We start from the raw sequence: 21989 nt of genomic DNA, 5'->3' as shown, positions 1-21989 counted from the left end.
GTCATTCCTTTACTTGGAGCTCTCGCCAATATGCTAACGATAAGACTGTTGGTGAATTTCCATAGAGCTATGTGCATTTCAGATAACCCTGATTTCAGACAGGCGTTCTATTCTCGCTGATCCAAAATCCAAGGCGAGATAAGTTTGACGTCTGACACAATAATTAGGAGCAACTGGGTTCGCCTACAAGCGAAAGATTGTCACTTGGAGCCGTTTAGAACAACTCAGGAGTTTCTGACGTCGCTCTGCTAAAGCCGAACTCGGTGGACTAATGACCTTATGACATATCCCAAAATCCATGCAGACAAAATTTTGTGAAAATATGATACTAAGTAAATGATCTACAGAATCTTGCATTTCTATGATGATACGTGTGGAGACGGTATAGCTTCTGTTCTTACTATAAAAAGACAACACTTTCTAGAGCATGTGTGCTTGATAGATAGAGCATGCGTGTTGAACGCACGTGCGCGTAAACGGCCGGCTCCCATAATTTTGTTGAGCGCCCTCTTCCGGTGTGTTTATTTTGCAAAACTTTCTGCGAATGACAACGCACGATTTGACAGAGGAATTCGTTCAAGAAATCTGCTTTTCAGTGTTCGTGCTCTTTTTGGTGTAAAATTGTACCGAAGGAAGCTCCAGTCCCTTCGTGTTTGGTTGCGGGAGCAGTTAAATCTACAGGTCGCTTGAAAATAGAACAGATGTAGGCCTAGCTCAGCATAATGTCTTCGATGATCCTTGTAACGTCAGTTTTTATTCTCGTGTTAATGGCGTCACGTACGTGCACTTTGGCTGCACAAAACAGCACGGGTAAGTTAGGTGGCTGGCCGCACTCTTATCATTATGCCAGTTCAGCCTCAAGTGAGAGTTACTTTTCTTTCATTTATAGCTTGTGACCTGCATGGGATTATGACTGTATAATTATCAAAAGACCGATAGCCACAATTGCTGTTTTTTTTAAACGCCAGCTGGTAAACACTCATTGGGCACCACCTACCTTTGGAACGAGCCTGGTTAGCGCTAAGCTCGGTGGGTCCGCCTCATTATCGTCCTTTGCTGAGAGTTTTGCAAAGTCCTCTCAGAAATCACCAAAGATGGCGATCAAGACTCGATGTGTTTTTTTTCCAACATGACCATGTGGCTATTCCCTACTTAACTCTTTTGCCAAGTGTGGGATGACAAGACAAAATCTGAATTCCTACAATAAAGGGATTATCAATTTGAATTGTAAAATACATGTGTATTTGGACAGTTGACATCAGTTGATTATATGCAGTCAGAATTCAACCCTATATACCGTTATTTTGCTTCCCGTAAAGGCTTAGAATGTTACCAATGTCATGGAGTCATGGGGGAAGTCACTGACTGTGGAGTCAATCTTCATCCTGATGACACCCTCAACACGACAAGATGTGCCCACAGCTGTGCTGTGAGTAACGGTAGAGGCGACTAGACCAGTGTATGGGGTATTCAATTGGGGTGAAATGCCTGAGGGAGATCCTGGAGGGATGCGTACAGTTTTTCAAGATGAACATAGATGCTTTGCGTGGTAGCCATCTTGCATGGCAGTTCTGTTGTGTTTTTTTTTCCATGGGGGAAGCCTCCTTGCTGCATACCCTGTGGAACAGAAGCATTAGCCTGCAAGATGGCAGCCATACAAACCCTCTGCTGTGGGAGATTTGCTGAAACATCATGGATTAGATAATGTTTTTTTGTGAGTTTGAGTGGTTCTGAGAATTCGAAGAATCGGCTGCTTGAACCAGCTCTTTGAACCAGTCGTGGTTCTGAAAACATCAAGTGCTTCTCAGAGCCGCACTACTCACAAAAGACAGGAGCTCTCATCAGTGGTGTATCTAGGGGGGGGAGGAGCAACGTGCCCCCTGACAATTTTTGTTTTTCAAAAAGAATACTTTATAGGTGAGAAGGAAAGAAAGTAATCTGCATAATTTTATTGATCAATATTTGCACCAAAACCCTGAGAAAACAACACCAGCAAATAAAAGCAAGGTTGTCGAGACCTGCACCGAAAACTGGATACCCCACTGGCTCTTGTGGACTTCTGCAACCTTCTGTACATCATGCGTCTCAAAATGCACCCTGAGCAAAGCTCACAGTTCCTATCAGAGGATGGGAGTTCACGTAACTCATGTTAATTCCCAACGGATGACTCTGATTGTGTTGATTTCTCTTGGAATTTCATCTAGAATAATAGGGTTAGGGTTTCTGTTCTCTGTGACCCGCAGAAGATCGTCACCTACATGATTGATCAGAAAATTGCCATAACCAGAGACTGCGTTGAGCAGTGCGAGGATGGGTGCGTCAAGGACATTGCCAGCCATTGCTACTACTGCTGTAACACAACATTGTGTAACGGTTCTGCAGGACTGCACGATCCCACACCAAGTCTGGGCCTACAACTTTGCATCAGCCTCATGCTTGTTACATGTCCGTTTGTATTCCTGACTTAACTACAAAATTAGTGTGCAAGATATCAAGGGATGGGGCGATGTTTAGACACCTAAACTTTAATTTTCTTTCAAGGAGTTCCTGAAAAATTAATGTCACATTTCCCGCCTTTGCATTGACAAACATTATGTCCACGAGACACAAGGCGTTTGAAGGCTGTTTCATTAATGTTGAAATTTGAAAGAGCGTAATTGTCAAATGTTTGTTTTGATAAATTTAATAGGTATTTTCCATTACTTTGTCAAGGTTGATGATGAGCCTCAATCTCTGGTATTTAGTAGTAGGTTGGTTCACAGAACAATGACAGAAAAAAAAAGGAAATGCAACCAAAAACTTGTAAAGGTCTGTAAAGCCTGATATATTTATACTAGCTTATGTTGTGTATGCACTATTTACTGGTGACTGTTGACATCCGATCTGATATCTGATCTGGTCTGTTTGTTAGCAACTAGCTGTGACGTCATCCAGTTTTTTTCGAAACTAATATCAATTAAATTGATGCTTGTTTGACAAGGTTGGTTGGAGGGTTAAGATACAACAGACTTTGCTGAAATCTTTCAATAACTCTGAAGCAATTGTCTCTTCATTGCGATTACATTGCATGTAGTTCTGTTAGTTGCCTATCCCCAGCCTAACCCTGACCGTCTGGTTCTTGTGACTGTTTTTAAGGACCGGTGTCTGGCGAGTTTTGTACTATCCAGCTTGAAAATAAGAATCGTTCTAACGCTACACGCAAGGGCAGGGGGGCATGCATGAAACCAAAAAGAAGCTAATTGTTGTGGTTGTTGAAAATCAACGGGAGAAAGGTAATTTAAAGTAAATTGGGGGGGGGGCTATTTTTCGTTTCCTTTTTTCAAAGCATACCCCCAGAAAGGCCGTAAAAGGTAAATTTCACCCTCCCCCCAAAGAAAAACAAAACAAATTAGTTTTTAATCCGCCCTTTGGCTCTGGCTGTTGGCCGGATGGTGCCCCGAGGAAGGAGACTATAGTGATTCCGAAAGTAACCTTCCCCACTTGAAGAAAAAAAAAGGTAGCCTAGAGGGGGCGGGGGAATCTTGTCACCCGGGGTCCGGTCCCGGCTTCCATGAGGGATGTGAAATGAGTTGGAAGCGCCGGCAACAGTGTCAAACGGTAATAACACCTTAATTCTGGGTGCTAGGGGTGAGGATTATTCTTTTATCTGATAAAAAAAATGGACAAACCTTTCACAAAAATGCCCATGTTTGGTCCCCACCCCTTCCTCGCCGACAAAAAAACTGGATCTGCCACCGACTACAGGAGCAACGAAAGACGGATGCAGTACTGCAATACAATTTTCTTCATTCATGAAATACGATCCCTCCGTAAATGAACTTAGATCAGTTTTTGGATAATATAATTATTATAATTATAATTAATTATTATAATTATTAACTTCCACGCATTAAATTTTTGTTTTGTTTCCTCTGGGGAGTGCTTACACAAAAGTTGGGTAGAATTATTGTAATCTGCTCCTACGTCCCTTATGAGCAGTCTTTTTTTTTTTTTTTTTACAACTAAACTGAGCTGGTAACAAAGTGGCCCTAGTGCCGCGGAGGCTCTACAGTTTCCCTCTTTCTTTTCGTTCAAGGCGGGGGTGGGGACTTGCCACCCCCCCAACACACAAAACCCCATTCCCCGCCCCAGGCTCCTGAGCAGGATCGTATCTCTTCAAGACGCCCGGGCCTTTGCCAGGTTTTTGTTTCTAATTAACGTTCTTTCTCTGAGGTTAACTTTCCAAAATGTTTAGGCTGTGAGTTCACTGGTCAATATAGGAATATACTGCATCGTGGCCATATAAAATTATCATTAATTTGTTTATTATCTATTTTCACCGTTCAGATCTGCATGTTTTTTCGTTCACCGCAGTGGGGTACCGCTTTATAAAGTGATGTGTCTTTGCGAATTTCCGACGGACGGTCGGCGAATTTCACGAATGTGTTTGTACTGAGCAGTCCGATTCCCCCAACCGTTGACACTTGCATCGAGATGTTATCTGAAACTCTTTTTTCATGCGTAGCTAGTTCCCTGCAAAGTGCTAGTATACCGTTTCTAAAGTGTTTGCATTTTCAATTCTAAATTGTTAAAGGTCCACTCTGTGCCCCCCCCCCGGCCACATGCGCCACCTCCAAAGGCCCCGTCCCCCTCTCAAATTCACAAATTTCACCCCAGTGTGCCGCAGTACATACGGCGTCGCTTGAAAATAAGATACCATTGAATTTGCCTGGTTAACCCGGAAGGGAAAATTTAATTTTGTGTGAATAAGTCATCCAGTGGGGAGAGACCGTAGGCCGAGAAACGGGGAGGGGGGTAGCTAGGTTAGCACTGCAGGTAACTCAGCAGATAAAATTTCGATCCTAGTCGGAGAGTATCGATCCTCGCAGGTAATACCCTTCCGCCTTTTGTAGTTCACGGTGTGCGGGCATCAATTCTGCATTACGGTTTTTATGCTGGTACACCAGGCAGTGCTGGCCTGAGCTTCCTGCCTGGTGGGCTTGCATCATCCAAACTGGGGATTCCGTGGTGCTCCTCTGCCCAAACAACCTATCTGTAATATCAGCATGCAATCAGCAATTCCGTTTTAATTGATACTTATCGCTGGTAACAATGGTCTAACGTTGAGTGCATTTTTGCCAAGATGGTCGGATAAACTGTAAAGCAGCTGCTGCGCACGTTTTCAATGGGGGGGATATACCTCCACGCGGAAAGGAACAACGGGTCTTCCACGGCCACGCACGTGCGTCGGCTACGTAGAGGGCGCCCTATCAACGATCGATTTGCAATCCTTTGCGAGTTGGTCGTTGATTTTCGGATACTGAATTTGTTGTCTCCCCAATTGAAGAATTAAATAAATCTATCTCAACATTCGTACAACCCGCAAGGACCGGGGCGGATCAATCGTCTTCAAAAATGGGGGCACCTTAAATGGTTTTGGCCCCAGGAATAATGCTAAATGAGAACAGAGGACAAGTAAAGGAAAAGTTATGGTATATCCCAACAAAACAAGCGAAAATGAGAGGGGGGAAGGAGTAAATGAATGCACCGCCCCCCTCGCTATTGAACCTCCCCACTGAAAAGATCAACTTTTAGGGACAACATAGTCTAGGCTGACGGGGGAAAGCTAGAATGACAAGTCTGTGTAATTTCACCAAACCGGTTTTGTTTTTGTTTGAATGTTTTCTTTCTCTTATTTTTACTTCGAATAAAAGGGCAATCTTCAGACCTAGAAGGCCAGGTGCAATTAGTCGCACCGTCCAGAATATCTAGACAAAAGACAGGTGTCAGGGTTAGAAGAGTTCAATTAGCATAATCAGAAATGACTGTTTTATTGCTAATGCCTTGTGCACTGAAAATGAGCTCCGGTCTACAAATACAAGTATCAATACAAACATCAGTTCTACTAAAAGGTTTCGTAATACCAAATCCTATGTAAGTAGGTTATTATTTTATCCTCGCCACGGCAACAGGAGGGCAGGCTCAGGCTGCTGAAGTGTAATGGACACTTAAAATACTGAGTGCAACTGAATTCACTTAAGTTTATCCAATCATATTGTTTGAGTGTAGCCCAGTAGCCATCCGTATGCTGGGGTGGGGCCAAATTTGAGCTTTTTTTCCTCTGTCCAATTTTAATTTTCACCCCTAACCCCAGGGGCGTACGTGACCGGGAATGTGGGGTGCGGTACCCCCCCCAACAATTATCAAGTCGGCAAATATTGCTCCAGTCGGCATATGAATCGAAAATTGGAACATAAATGATATATGTTGTCCGTCGGCGTTTCCTCCGTCGGCAGAAATGTAGTGTACTACAGTTTTCATTTTCTGCACTTTGTTTTTATTTACATGATGCGAACAATTAAGTTACAAGTCGGCAAATTAACTCTGGTACACCCCCCCCCCCCGAAAATTTCCTCGCTTCACCCCTGCTTAACCCACTCTCTGAAAAAGGAAATTATAAAAGCGATGGCACTTTTTTTAAGTGCTTGCATTGTCCATTCCCGAAAACGGCAACATTTATTCAGGCGGGGTAAACGTGTCTGTCAGCCTGTTTGTACCCTGCAGCTTCGCACGTGAGACGAACAAACCCGCAGTTGTGCTGTTCATAAGGTCGTCGATCTTTGAATTTTAAATGCTTCAAGTATATCTGCACCAGAAAGATCCGAATAGCATACGGTTGGCCGAATGATCCGGCATACACGCGTCGCCACATAACTAGCCGCCTTGCGTGTAGATTCCTTCCTCGACGCAGGTCCCATTTTAACAGTCAAAATGGAGCAATCAGAACTGCCGTAAGTATAAATAAACCTAACTGTTCATAGTAGTACCTTTTCTGTTTACATTAGTCGCGAAACGGATGATTTCCACCGTGTTGAAAATCGGCAATGGCGGCATGATTGGCACAGGCATAACGTCGTTACAGTTACACGTAACGTTAGACTCGGCTACATCGACATGATCGACATTGTTGTAGTCAGTCCAAGTGAAATAGGCTAACTCATTAACTGGCCATGCCGGCATGACGGGCGTATTCGAAACCCTGTTTTCATCCTGGAACTCACGAACAGTGTTCTCGGGTTTTTGATTACGAACGCCGAAGTGCAAATGGAGTGCAGCTAAAAATTAGGGCTTAGGCCTATGCCTTTTTCAAGTATTTGCCATTTTAGCACAATTTCCTGTAAAATACGTTGTCCGCCGACGTATTTTAATTTCAACACAGCATTTGGAATTCGGGATACAAGGCACTTGTGAAGGACATTTGAGCTGTCTTCGCCAGGTAAACATGTGAGAAAAAAACGTTGAAAAACATTTTGCATTGTAGGGGGACTTTTACCCTGGACGTCAGTCGTAGTGTAAATGAAGACAATGTCTAACCTGGGCATGCTGGGCTAGGGCCTAGGCCTAAATAAATAAAAGGATCAAAGATGTCCATATTCATGATCTTACCATAAATCAAATCCTGAAATATCCATTGATATAAAATGGTCACGGTGAATTCTGTCCTGCAGCCATGTATATTTAGTAAATTTATTAGCCTTTAGTTATATTTTCCATATTGTGAGTGTTTTCTATTTTATGCAACAAAATTAACATTACATATAAGTTGTGGTAGGCCTACGTGCCTTTTTCCGCCGTCTTTGTTCTTGACGTTTTCCATCCACTCCCTAGCAAGTGAGGAGTGAGAATCCTGTTCGCGCACAATGCTTTTGTGTTGATTCTCGTCATTCGAAACCCCGTTTTCAAGCCCACCCAACACAAGAATGAGGTTTGGAATACGCCCGATGAGTATGAATTGCTTTTTTAACATTTGGACATGGTCGCTTGACACATGTTTAAGAAGGCAATTCGTAGAGCCCAAGTTACTCGGACTAGATAATTGTAAGTCTCACAACTAAGAGAAATCTGCACGATCTATGTGTACATTTGATGAATCAGGCCACGCGATTTGCATCTAGGCCTGGGCCAACTGGAGTATTTCAAAATTAGCAGATAAGGGGGTTCTTTATTTACTTTGTGACTTAATTCAATTTTCGAGTTCACTGCTTTGAGAAAAATTGAAAAAAAGGTAATCGTTTTGAACACTCAAAGTGCAAACTCGTGTGATTTGTCTTTCAAAAATCCATGGGCCACAGGATGCTCCAGAGTGCCTAGATAATGCACAGGCGAGGTTTATTTGCAGATCAGTGGTAGCTGTCCAACAGTGCATTTTTTCTTAGGCTTTGAGCACTGTGAGTGGTCGGCAAGGTTACCTTCAAGTTTAAGTATCTCCTGCAACAGTGTGACGCTGAGAATTTATCGAATAAACAACACTTTGTCGTGCAGTGAAGTGACTGCAGTCACTGCACGATCGTTCACACAGTCATGGTTCATCGCATGTACATGTACGTTGGTTAAAAACCTTTCACATAAAGTGTTCATGTTCACTGCCACTTAGTCAACCCAAGCTTAAGCCTTTGTAATGGTTGGAGGGTGCTATCATCAGCCCATGTGCATGATCAGTCCATCATCGTGTTGCCTATTTGTTCCTGCATTAGGATGTGTATTACAATTCCTCCTACCATCAGCTCATCACCTTTTCTTCCCAACTCGCAGTTGTGGAAGATTGTTTTGAAAAGGAGAAGTAACGTTAAATGCCCATGCAGGGCCCAAGATTACCTGCACAAGCTCAGCCAGTCTTGCTAATGAACAACCACGTCCAACATCTTCAGGCGGAAACTTTACAAAATGCGGACTAGAGATACTTATTTTCACCATGTCTACATGCATTTCAATAGCATTTCGAAAAAAAAGTGTGGGATTTCATTAAGGCCTGCAGATGTTATTTTGTTAATTGATTAATGTATTTATCAAGCATCAAGACAGTCAGCTTTTTTCTCTGTTGTTGATTACACCGCACATGAAAATTTAAAGGAAATAACAAGCAACAAAGTCATTCATAATGAGAAAGGAATTGAATGCTGACATGTAATATTTACTAGTTATGACACACATGTATTTACAGACTTTTTTCAACTCTATTCTCAGGAACATTTACGTTGGAGGGCTGAATTTTGAGACAAATAAAGGTAAGTACATGTAAACCGTAACCAGACTTGCAAGCAGTTATACGCGCCTGTGAGAACACCGTGTGAACCTACATGTGCCCTAAGCTGTCCGGCGTAAATGGTCTCCGCTGATAACTATCACATAGATGTATTTGCACCAGACCTACCAGACTGCTACATGTTCAGGTGTCTAGAGTGATATTTGTCAGGAGGTTTTTTTCCTAATTTCTGGAGTTTTCATTTGATTCTTTTGAAAATCTGGAAAATCTTGAGTTGACCATTCAGGTCTTTCTGTGAATAAAATTTGATTTCGAACGCAGGTTTATACTACAGCTGAGGGGCCCTCAAAGCCTCAGGTGATTATTGCGTACGTGGATGTTTCACGCTTGTCCAATCTCACCCTTGATGTACATGTAATATACACGTATGTACATGCATGCTGACGCTGTCGTGAAACACTGAATATCATGTGAGCAAATTTGCTAACTTCAAAAAGTCTGGTGTCTCAGATCCCCCCCCCCAAGTAGCACAGTTTCAAGGCATCTGTACCATACTTCAATCAGCAACGCTTCCCGGCAAATTCTGCCAAATTCTGATCCTTTTCCAAAGTGGCTTTTGGTCCACATTGAAATTCACTGCTGTGGTACACGTGGGTCTTGAAATATGATTTAGACTTCTTAAAATATGTATGACTTGGAGAGTTGTAAGGGTAATACTCACTCTCGTGATTGTTCTCGCTGGTATACATGCAGCATCCATTCAGGATTCATTTCATGCAAGCCAGAAACTTGCATAGACATATATGAGTTTTCAGATTTGCTGACATGATACAGTGTTTGAGGACAATATGGCTCATGCATGTGTACATGGATGGCCTACTGGTGTGAATAGCAACAGTGTTAGAAGATGCCTGAAAGTGGCGACCATCAACAGCAAACGCTGTCGGGCTAATACACATGGAAAAGTGCCACTTCTTTGAGTTGTTTTGATTGGAAAAGACCTCACCAAGTGAACGATTCATTTGATTTGAATTGTTGCCTTGAAAACTGCAAGCCTTCATCGGTTCTTTAAACTGAAAATGGAGCAGAAAATGTGGACGTGTGCAATGTTATGGGTGCACTGCCGTACATGTGTATAGATCTTGAGGAATAATACCTTTTAACCTTCCGGTTTTACCAACCGGTTTTCCTGACGAGCACTTTTTTTATGTTTGGGGAAAGAAATGCACAGGTTGGCCCCACCACAGTATTTGAAGTGAACTTGTCAAAATTGAAAAAATACAGACCTGATGAATCGCTAGATAGTATGCATGGTTTTAGCCTGAGGCTAAGAACTTTGAATGATTGTAAAAACAAAAGTGTATTTTGGATTGACTTGAATCTTCTCAGTCATGTTGCTGCTGAGCGTCTTACATGCCTGTCAAGTTTCAAAAAGATTACAAATGTAGGCCGGGGGATTTCCCACTCCCTTCGCTGTTTATAGACTCTATGAAAAATCCCTGCTCTTTTAGGGTTAAGTACTGCCTGTACTTACATGACTTACCCGGGGCTGAGATTTCTCAGCTTTTTAGCTGATTTCAGCCTTTTTGGTTTCAGATTTCAGCTTTTTTTCCTCACTGGCTTGTTTACAAAAGTATGGGAGATTTTTCACAGTTCAGCTTCTTGATGCCTTTTTCAGCTGTTTGCAGCTGTTTTCATCGTTGATCAGTCTCACCCCTGCTTGCCAGTGCAGGATGGTGAAGAACATTCTCATTTGGCTACTACATGTAGGGCCTACATGCACATGTATGCACTGTACGTTATGCACCACTGCCACACGGCATAGTCACCAATGTGAAATGTCACGTGTACTTAATGCGTTTTGCTTGTGCCCAGCATATGTTTGTTTTTTTTTTGGTATAACTCATTCGTTCTCATGCAACCATCCATTGCCAATGTAGAACGGTTTGCGCAAACTATACATGTACCGGTAACTGGCCCAAGTGCCTTGCCCCGATTTTTTTGAAATTCTCCCCCCCCCCCCAGTGTAAAGTTGAAGTTTCCGTGTGTCATTTCCATCAACAGAGACGCTGGAGAACCACTTCTCCCAGTTTGGCAAAGTCAAGTCGGCAGTGATCATCAAAGACATGGGCTCAGGCAGGAGTAAAGGCTACGGCTTTGTCAACTACTTCACTGTGCAGGACAGGAACAACGCCCTGGCAGTGCCATGCCATGAACTGGATGGGCGCGCGGTACGATTCCTCTCTAAATTCTTCCCTGTTTTGGTAATTTTTGTTACATGTGTACGCCTCAGGGGTATTGTTTTTTTCTTGTTCTGTGTCGGCTTATTTCCGCCCACATTAATTAACGCCTGCGCGCCGGTAATTCTTTTGACCGTGACTGCTGGGCTGTGGTATGCCCTGAATGGAGGGCTTTGTCCATCAGCAGGCCCCATTGAACCAGCAGCTGCATGGTGAATAGACTGTATCTGTGATATTGCAACGTAGGGGTGTCCGCATTCCCAACTACTGACCGTTTTTTCAAACAAGATACCAAAAGTACAGTCCTTCACAAAGTTTGGCGTCCGACTGACCCTTCATGGTCATTTGCACAAAATTTTTCTACCGTATCGCCACTGTTTGAAATCGCCGCGACAACGTCGCAGAGTTAATCTCCTCCAGCAGCTGGCCCACGGCCCGCAGCCACCGGAGGGGTCCACACAACCTCCACAGATCAGCTTGAGCCTCTGTAGAGACAAAGTCTACGGGAATCACTCAAGCGTGAAACGAGCCCAGGATTGCAGAATTTTCTTGCGCCTGTTTGTCAGGTGTTGCTTTAGTGGTAGACTCCCACATCCAAATGATTTCCAGGCTACCCCGACAACATCCAGGGCTTTTCCCAGAGCCTGGGAAACGGAATCCGCCACACCCCCTGGATATTTGTCTCTGATATGGCCCTCTCATTTTTTTTTCATGTCAATCTTTCAGAGTTTTTTTTTCCCCAAGTGTCCTTTCCCGTCGACATGCTTACTGGCCACTGAGTGAGGCCACAAACTTCAGATCAGGCATGGGTTTATTGCTTTCTTGAGATTGTCTGAAAAAGCTGGTCTCTTTTAGGGTCAACGGGTGTCTGTGAAAGAGCAGTGTGACAGCAATGACCTGGATGCCCAAGCTAAAACTTTTTTGCACTTTAGGCATGGCTTTACAATAAAAGTACACCTCCATGTAAGTTGTCCTTCGGGTCAAAAGAAGGAAATTAACCTCTGTAACTTCCATTCACATTTGGCTAATTTCTTCTCTTTTTTCAAAATTTCCCCATTTGCAGTTGACTTGTTCCGTCGCCAAAGAAAGCAACAAGACCAGAGCGGCTGGATTTGGCGGCAACTTTGGCGGGATGGGCAGCGGTATGGGCGGCATGGGAGGGAGCATGGGCGGCACTATGGGAGGGGGAGGGGGAATGTACGGAGGGGGTAGCTCCTTCAACAAAGGGGATGACGACAGGAAGGTTTTTGTGGGAGGCCTACACACTGACACAGAGCCAGAGGACATCGAAGCAACCTTGGGAAGCTTTGGAAAGGTTGGTTAATAACCACTTGCCAACACTATCATTCTGTTACGAACTTGTCCCAGGTGGGGTGTTATTTTCGGCCCAAAGTACTGACTTTTTCAAACAACAACAGCATCTTACAAAGTTGGACATAACAGATGCTGACCCTTGGCAGTCATTAATTCAAAATGTGTTGGGACATTTTTGGCCCTGTCATTTTTTCTTTTGAAACTCCAAGACAGTGTTGCAGAGTGACGTTGCTACAAGGGCCCAGCCATGACCCGTGGCCACTAGAGGGCCCTGTACACTCCAATCCCCAACGACCTGTTCAAGCCTCTGTATGAATTAACAAACCCTCTGGAAACACTCAGGCATGCGGGCGAGTCTAGAAACAGAATTCTCCCGAACGTATTTGTTAAGCGTCCTCTGTGTTTTGGTCACAGAAAGTCCCAACGTGCTAATAGATGCATTAGCAGCAGACAAACAGTATACAAGTAATGAATATTTATGATTCTCCTCCTGGATTAGACCGTGGCCCCTCATGCGATTATTTTCACCGTTGCACGAACATGAAGCATTGGTTATTTGTCGCATACAACATCTGTGTAAATCCTCAGCATCAGCTGCTTTGACAAGCTCGTCAATTTCTCCGTCAGGTAAAATCGCTAAGGTTGGATCTAAGTCAGTCATGTTTGCTGTGAACATTTTGCTCCACAGCGCCACCACACAGAAGCTGCATTGCAGTTGATCTGGAGATGTTCGTTATCCATTTCTAACGCACAGTTATACATTTTTTACACGTTGCGCGTGCGTTGTGCACCAGCTCTGTGTTGGTACAAATAGTTCAGCGCCATGCAATCAACGATCCACCAATCAGATGACGGGGATTTATACAGGTGTTGTACAATACATTTTAACAACTACTGATATGTTCAACAGCACTCAAATTTCCAGCCTTCAGAGATCCAGCCTTGTTAGCTAGCAAATTACAAACAGTGGCCAGAGTTTCATCGAAAGGCATCTTTTTGCAGCCAGCTCAGTGCGGTGCTTAATGCAACACTTTTTAGCAAGTTGCCCAAGACCATGGTCAAAGTTTGTACTTGTACATTTGCTATAACATCTGGGACCCTGAGCCTTTCACGATTCATGTGAAGAGTGAATTGTTGGCAATTGCGGAGTGACAGAAGTGGGTGTGAGTTTCTCACCTTGTTTTGGTTCAACTTGTCCTCAGGTCATTAACACAAACATCAAGAAGGATAGAGACACCGGTCGCTCACGAGGTATGGAATCCAAAGAAATCAACATCTGTCTAAATGAAAAATTCTACACACAATCCAATAATATAGGCTCGGATAAAGAGGGGGAAAAATGGGCAAGGTAGGATCACAGAATGAGTCTTGAGTATATCTTATTCCTGTGTTTTTGACATGTGTAAGAGTATGTCCAACTCCTCATTTTGATGTGCCACCCAATTCATTATACTGACGCGTGTAGACAATATTCTGATTTCCACATCTGTGGAAGTTGTGCATGAAGGCCCATACATCAGAATAGCTTTTTGTGTCTCGGTTTGTCGGGTTGTGTGGCAATTTTGCACTTTTCTTCTTATGGTTGAGTGCTAAACGAGGGGGGGCCACACGATCAGTACAGCCTGGTAACACCTGACAATGCTGCTGTGGGGCTCGCTTTGTAGAATGAGAGTCTTCATATCTTCAGAATTACCGTTCTAGGCTGTTGCGTGAACATTGGCAGATAAGATTTTCTGACAGTGTACTTTTTTTTTCCTTTGAATACAGGTTTTGCCTTTGTTACATTTGACTCGGCAGTGAGCGCGAAGAAGGCCATGGATGCTCATTTTGTCGAGATTCGTGACAAACAGGTGAGAGGCCCTTTCCTTCTATAGACAATGGGCATTAATAGGTTTAAAAAAATAGGTTCTGCCTCCGATTACATGCCTGTCAAAAAAAGGGTTGGTATCTCGGAAATTTGTTTTTTGGTCAAGAATTATGGACAATTCAGACAATGCTAGTCAGGTAATCACAAAGGCAGACTGGCCAACGATGTCCGTGTATCATGAGGTAAACATGCGTGATACATCCAGACGGGTACGAGCAAACAACCTCAAATTAAACTTGTGAAGACAGAAGATACATGCATAGATGACTCAAGCTCACGTTCCTAGTCCATGCATTGACGACGGTTTGAAAGGGCCACGTTTGTAGCCAGGAGGTTTTTTCGTGGGATTTCTGAAGTGGTCCCTGTGGCCTTGTCAACATCCCATGCGTACATGAGGTCCAGTGGTTTTCAACTTTGCGATTGCTCACTTTGAATCACTAGGTGGAAGTCAAGTCCGTCAACCCCAACGCCGGCAACCAGTCCCAGAACTTTGGAAGTTATAATAACGGAGGCATGTTTGGCCAAGGTGAGAGTCGTGCAAAATGATTCAGGAACAATTTGAGAACTTCAACCCAACTTTAACTCGGCTTGTAGTACATTGTTACGAATTATTGTTGATGGGAGAATATCTCTTGATATTTGCGGCACTTGTGGGGTAAGTCAGGGAAGGGGATGTTGAAACAAACTGTGTCTGCTGACAAAAATATGGCCAAAGTTGAGGGATGACGAAGATGTATAAAAGTCACGCTGATGCATGAGTTGAGAAGTTCATGGAATGGAGATCTTAATATGTTTTACGGGGGGGGGGTTGTCTGTTCAAATTGGGAATCCAGAAATTCCTCGTCGGGAATATCATCGGGAAGCTTGGCTGATTGACGGGCTTTCTGTGATGGACTGAGACAATGACAGTTGTTGTGCCATGTTTCATTGTATGTGTGTGATTATTTTCCTGTCTGCAAGAAGGTGGCTTCAACAGCATGCAACAGTATGGGTACAACCAAGGCTATGACAGCGGCTCCAACTGGCAGAACCCAGGCAACGTGTGGCAAGGCAGCGGCGACTCATCCTGGAACAGCAGCTACAACAGCGCCGGCTACGGCAGCGGGGGCTCGGGCTCCTACGGCAGCGCCAGTGGCGGAGGCTACGGGAGCGCGGGCTCCTATGGCAGCCAGCAGCAGCAGATGCAGGGGCAGGGCGGGGGCTACGGCGGGCAAGGCGGCTACGGCAACTACGGTGGCCAGTCTAACATGGGCCAGAGCGACGGTGCCAGCTGGTACTAAGAACGAGCTGCCGGCTGCCAAGTACATGGTATTCGACCAGGTGTAGGCAAGTTGACTGAGTAGGGAGGGGAATATATCGGTGTACAGCCGCCGGGGAGAAATAAACAAGTTGAATGTATGGCGAAGATACTGATTTGTTGGGAAGCGGAAGCATTGTATACTCATGAAGTAGTTACAAGGGGTTTGGGTAGGGAAACGGGGGAAATTGTAGACATAGAATGGTAGTATAAAATTCTTTAGAATGTAGCGAGTGAAACTGTTTATTATGGGCCGTTGCGTGGAACAGTCTGGTGACAGTGAACGGAGGAATTGGGAGGTGGCAGAGGCACAGGAATAGGTCTGGGCACTAGACTGATATTTGATTTGGCGATAACGCATCTGTCGCCATTTTTTGTGTTTTTTAGTTTTGTTTTATGGTTGTTTTGGGCAAAACTGTTCCCAGACTGTTTCACCGAGTGTACAAAGTTTTCTGATTTAGCTCTATAGCAGAAACCATCACAGTGTCCAGGGGAGTCCAGGGAACTCTGTCAGTGCTGGTAACCGTTTGCAATAAAAAAATACTCCATCTACACTGGAAGTTGCTCGCGGTGTGAGTGACGCTTCAGCGTGGTACGGGAACACCACATTTCTTTGCAATACCATACTTGCCACTCAATTCTCTCTCTGCCCATGTCTGAACCACGACGGGTGTGCCAATTTTCCCTTTTGCTAGAGTTACTGTCATGCCTTTGGCACAGTTCCGGGTCACGAGGCTTGCATGGGGTGTATCAACACTGCAAAGGCTGACTGATGTGGGGACTGTCGCATGTAACATGCATGCAGAGTCTGAATTGCTTAAGAGATATGGAATAGGATATTTGAAGAACAGAGGTCGTAATCCTGCATGAGACGGTTTTCAACAGTTTAAACCGTGTAACATTTGAAGTCATGCCTCAGTGGTCAGTGTCCGTACGACGCCACAAAATGGGCCGCACCGAGTGCACACAGGAATGCAGTCCATTTTCCAAGCCAACCGGCATCTCCCAGCTTCCGTCTTCATATACCAGTGGTGGTTTCTGCCGACTCTTTTTTTCTTTCTGAGTTGTAGCCTTTTGTTTTCCTGTTATCTCTGTCCCTGTTCATAGGCGTTTCTTCTGAGAATGTGTGATCAAAGCTTTTCCGTTCAATTGCTGTAATCCCATTAGAGTTTTTTTTTTTTTTTGTAATTTTTTTGGGTCGATTTCCCTCTTGTGTTCCTGATAAAAGATGGTGTAATCCTACGTAGCATCTGTCCCTTGCGGAGTGGAGCCCCTCATTAATGCAATCGCGTAATACGTTTCACGTTTTTCCAACAGTGCTTAGACATGTCTTCATCTGGCTTGTCTGCACATCACCGAGAGCAAATGTTTGAAGTTAATCTGATTTCAAAGATTCTTTGATTTTTCTTTTTTAATGTGTAATTCTACCTATCATTATATATGTTTTTTGGTAAAAGGCATTCTGGAATCTGATTGAGGTTTTATTGGGGTCAACATATATTGACGTAAAGTAATCAGTTTGGTTTTTTTTTGGCTGTTGTTTGTGGGTCAAATGTTCATGCTGTTTTTAGTTCAGGACGCAATTGCCTATTTATTCTGATTATTTGCTTAGAACAAAAGAACACACTCATGTTAATTGTTGTTGCTCTTTCAAAGATATTCTCAGCCTTGTCGACCCAGAAATGTTGTAAGTTCTGCTGGAAGGTTGAATTTTTTTTCTAACTGATCGTAAAGGTTTTCAATTCAAATTAAGAAAACAGAATGGAAGAGCACAGTTGTAAATAAAGTAATTAAATTGTGTTTGTTTTCATTCGTGATAGGTATCCTGTTATCATTTGATTTCATTGATTCTTGTTATAGTTTTCAGTCGCCTCGAACAATTTATTCAGTGGACATAGGGAACTAAAAACAATTTGAGAAAAGAAAAGAATTATTTTTTATCAATTAAAATGCCACTTTCATTAACATGTACAGGTACGAGTATTTTAATAATTAACAGTAAGGCATGTAATCAATTATGTGTTGTTACAGAGAAAGTGCCTAATTATACTCAAGTGAGTCTTTGTCCTCTCCAAAATGCACTTGTACATTGATTAACACTTTCATTCAATAAGAGAGACTTGTAAATTGTTACCCTCGTGAAATCCAGTCCGCATCAAGAGACAGAAATCTTACTTAGTGCACCAGTGCACGACAGACACAAAGGGATTTTTTTTTCTCACACGAGTATATGCAAGAGAGATGGTTCCAGAGCTTCAGTGTTTGTGATTTTTTTAATGACGTTGAGATGTTCATCACGAAGGTTGAGCTTCATGTTTGGGTTCATCATTTTTGTGCCGGGCCAGTTCTAAATGATAGGCTTAGCTGTTAGCATATTTCTGTGAGCACAGATTGTACACTCGATCACTTGTGTCATGCACAGTACGTCGATTGTCAAAGCTTAATCACCGTGGGCACAAAGATGTTTGACAGGGTTTTCAGTGCAACAGAAACTTGAATTGTTGGACACAGAGCGTTTTCTCCTTCCCCCCCCCTTTTTTTTACTTGTAAGTCACTCATAATTCTTTCCGATGTGATAATGCCTTCCACTGACACCACTTGTTCATGGTCTTTTTCAAAACACTCGTGCACTGGATGTTGGTAACACGTGAGCCTCTAATTTGCCTGTGGGTTTCAAGTTACTTGTATCTGTGGATTGTGCAACACTTTATTAAAAAGGCTTTATGCATACTAGTTACTGGTAACTAGTATTGCTACACGTCCGCAAATAAAATAATTTTCTGTAACCTACTTGTAGATATGGACTCTAAATTTACTGAGCTTGTGTGAACAGATTTTTTTTAAAGAAATGGTCTCAGGGCTTAAAGGAGATTTCACCATTGTTTCAGTCATTTATTGATTACTTAAGAAATCAGAGTAAAGTAGCACGGAATATGGGTTGATAAAAAAGAAATTTACCCACAGCAAGATTCTCCTGATATGCATTCATCTGATAGAGCAAACTAAGAAGACAAGTAACTTAAAGCTTACACTCAGCTAGCCTGACACTTTGCAGAATGGTACGAAGCATTTGTGTAGTTTTTTCTTCAGGCAAGTGCCAGGCTGGGTTTTTTTCGCAGTAAATTGGACATTTCTCCCAAACCACAGAATTGTAACCATCGTTTAGAGGGTAATATCTTGCACGGTTTACATGCCGGCAGTGTATCGGAAGGTCTCTTTTTTTTCCTATTTTCAAATACATTGAAGTCGAAGCCTTTTATGCATATAGTTAACTGTTATTCAAAGTAAACCATCTATTCCAGTAATGCCTCTTTTGTATGTTATCAGTGAATGAATGTGATTGTGGAAGCTGTTTTACCAGCTACAGGTATTTTATGCAGTTAGTGCCAATTTTTTTTTTTTTTTTTTGGTTGAATTAGTCATGGAATTTTCTCAGTGGAATTTGTTGTGCATACTTCTTTGGGAATGGGAGCTCACTTTTCAGAAGAGAAAACAGTTTGGCTTCAGTGTTGTTTCCATGGTAACATAGTTTGATTTTGCTTTTGTTCCATGTGCATGAAGGCAGTCGGCATTGTACCATTTCAGAGAACAGTTGAAGCTCAGTGTGGGTGTATTGTATTCCACAGGCCTGCCGATCATGATGCCCGGGAAGTCAACCGGGAATGGGTTTAACACGGAAACAATCCTGGGGCTGCAGTTCACATTTAAAGTGCTGTTTGGATGAACGAACCGAGGGTTTTAAGACACCACAATGAAATCTGTCCACATAGTACAATGTTGACTGAGTACAGCTAAATCTTTATGTATTGGATAGCAATTTTTTTTTGGTCTTAATTCAAAGTACCTAGTTCGTGTTGTATACTCTAAATGTAAATGCCCCACAGCAGTCAAACTGTTCACTCTGCAGATTTCTGGATTGTATTATTGGATTGCTTAAACCATTTGCTATGTTTTGATCTTGATATCGTGGACTCATTCACACAAAGTGGAAATCAGTTTGTACATGTTTAGAGTAAAGTGGAATTTTGGTTTTATCAGAATCCTTGGGTATACAACATTCACACTTTCAATTGCAACTTGTTACTAATTTACTATGGCAGGGTGTTGTGCATTTCTTGAGATTCTTTCATACTAGATATTTGGCACAGTTTTCAGAGAGCATTTCCTTTACAGTTCTTGTCATATGACATCCTGTCTATGTCAGTCAGTGGGTCGTCATGTACAGTTGCTGCACTGAGGAGTGATTCATTGTGTGCAGGAAGTGTTCGAACTGTTTGCCTGATTTGAAACTGTTTCATATGTCAAAACTATTCCATCCTTCACCTTGTGGTACGCATGTCAAAACTATCCCATCCGTGTTGCATGTCTGCACTATTCCATCTTGTCACCTTTGTGGTGGGTGTGTCAAAAGTATCCCATCCGTCACATTGTCATGGACATGTGAAAACTACCCCATCCGTCACTTTGTGGTAAGCTTGTCAAAACTATCCCCTCTGTCACTTTCTGATGGGCATGTCATAACCATCCCATCCGTCACTTTGTGGTATGTCAAAACCATCCTATCTGCCACTTTGCAGCAGTTATATCAGAATCATCCCCACAGCTAATTCAATGTACATCTCGCTGATTTTGAAATGCCACTCTGCGGTTGCTTTGGGTCACCTATGCCAGTAGGGTGAAACCTCTGCTTGCTCCTACTTCACCCATAATGGATTAAAAAATAGTCTGTGACCCTTCTAGATGACCTTAGACTCCCAACAAGGCGAGTTGTTACAAATTTATTGGCCAGATGGTGCTGGGGTGACATGAGTCATGTTAAATGTCAAAATCAGTAACAGCAATGAGCTTGGCTCGACTTTAATACATGTAATGGCATTTAATGAAAACGGAAAAAGGTTTAATATTGTTTCATGTAATGTCATTTTTATGCATATTTTTGTCGATTTAAGAGTTTACTAAAATAAAAAGTATTTGGTATTACGCGAGAATGTGACATGAAAGACATGTGGATGTTGTAGTTGTATGTGTGTGTGTGAGAGAGATGCGTGAGGATGTGTGTTGACTAGCAACTGAGGCATGAGGGATGGATTTCATGAAAACTAACAAGTTTTATAAGGTTATATTTGAAAGCGTAATGAAAACTATAACATGTACAGCGGACTTCACATCTGCGCCCCCCCAGTTTACAGTTTTAATGTTACATTAAGTAATGTTTATTCAAATGTATAGCAATTTAAGAACATATTTTTGTTTTCATTGAGAAAAGAAGTCTTCCTGTGTAATTTTGTGATACCTCAAAGTGAGGGGGGACTTGTTGTCTTAAGAGGTTTTTCCTGGGCGCGGATGTGAAGTCCAACAACTTTTATTTTGGTTCACTTATGAGAGAGAAGGGGGAAGATGAAATTTACCGAGTTGCATATGATGTCAAATTGACATGAACTATTGAATTTTGCCGTTTATTATTAGTTTAATATCATGATTCCAGTTACATGTAATAAGCAGAGGAGCAGAAACCTTTCACTTTGCCCTTTTATATTGTCAATTCTCAGTTACAAATGCCAAAAAGAGGAGAGAATTTGCAGCTTTCCTGACTCAGACAGGGGAAGTAGGGTTTGACAAGAGTTGTTCATGGTTTAATAGAGATGTCCTTTTTTCCCTAGAATGTCTTATTTTCTATAATGTTCCAATTATTAATGCCTTTAGTGTTTGTTCAAGCTTGTAATAAATTGTCACACTTAGGTGATCTTTCTTCATTATTCTGCAGCTTGTGCGTCCTTTTCAAAGTTCATTCACCTTTTTTTCTTTAAATCTTGAAGCCATGCTGTGTTTTGTGCGCAGGCACATGACTGACTTTTCAAGAGCCACAGTCGCATCGGAATGATACCAGTACGAGCATAAAGTTCTCGAGCCAGCAAGGGTATAGACCTCCATCATGGGGCAGCCATCTTGCTTTCTTACTGTTCAGAGCAATGCAACCAAAGTGAGGCTGGAAGGAAAAGTAGTCGTTTACCTTTTATCAATATGTATTGCAGTACTACTGCCAGCAAGTCTAAGGGGAACTAGATGAACATGGCACCATCATAATGAAGGTCTACACAGGTTGTAATTGCAGTCTAGCGGCGTCTACTCAATTCCCCATATTGCTTTAAATTTGTCCATCCAGTCCGTTTGCAATTTGACAAGCATGTACCGTATCGGACATTCATTATGAGCAAACCCCTGAATATTCTAGTTTAGTTCAACATACGG

General features: G+C 42.6%; 2 protein-coding genes across 3 annotated transcripts; both read left to right on the top strand.

Annotated features, from left to right (window-relative positions):
• Nucleotides 1–508: 508 nt before the first annotated feature.
• Nucleotides 509–3030, top strand: LOC110989710 (uncharacterized). The gene is made up of 3 exons (XM_022254285.2): nucleotides 509–810; nucleotides 1320–1429; nucleotides 2244–3030. The coding sequence occupies exons 1-3, from the start codon at nucleotides 723–725 to the stop codon at nucleotides 2466–2468; spliced, it is 423 nt and encodes a 140-aa protein (XP_022109977.1). The 5' UTR covers nucleotides 509–722; the 3' UTR covers nucleotides 2469–3030.
• Nucleotides 3031–6622: 3592 nt separating this feature from the next.
• LOC110989713 (heterogeneous nuclear ribonucleoprotein 27C-like) lies at nucleotides 6623–21503 on the top strand. 2 transcript variants are annotated; one of them, XM_022254291.2, is made up of 8 exons: nucleotides 6623–6770; nucleotides 9004–9044; nucleotides 11087–11253; nucleotides 12326–12577; nucleotides 13779–13827; nucleotides 14344–14426; nucleotides 14885–14969; nucleotides 15407–21503. In XM_022254291.2, exons 1-8 carry the CDS (start codon nucleotides 6751–6753, stop codon nucleotides 15721–15723), a joined length of 1014 nt encoding a protein of 337 aa, XP_022109983.1. In that variant the 5' UTR covers nucleotides 6623–6750; the 3' UTR covers nucleotides 15724–21503. The 2 variants fall into 2 exon arrangements, with proteins under 2 accessions (XP_022109983.1, XP_022109982.1); XM_022254290.2 differs by having other exon boundaries at nucleotides 15404–21503.
• The last annotated feature ends 486 nt before the right edge of the window (nucleotides 21504–21989 follow it).

The sequence above is a fragment of the Acanthaster planci genome, linkage group LG05 (genome assembly GCF_054643075.1).
Source record: "Acanthaster planci isolate LZ-2023a linkage group LG05, COTS_SCS, whole genome shotgun sequence".
NCBI classification, from domain to species: domain Eukaryota; kingdom Metazoa; phylum Echinodermata; class Asteroidea; order Valvatida; family Acanthasteridae; genus Acanthaster; species Acanthaster planci.
The sequence above is the reverse complement of the archived record's forward strand: the minus strand, read 5'-3'. Positions and strand labels throughout refer to the sequence as shown.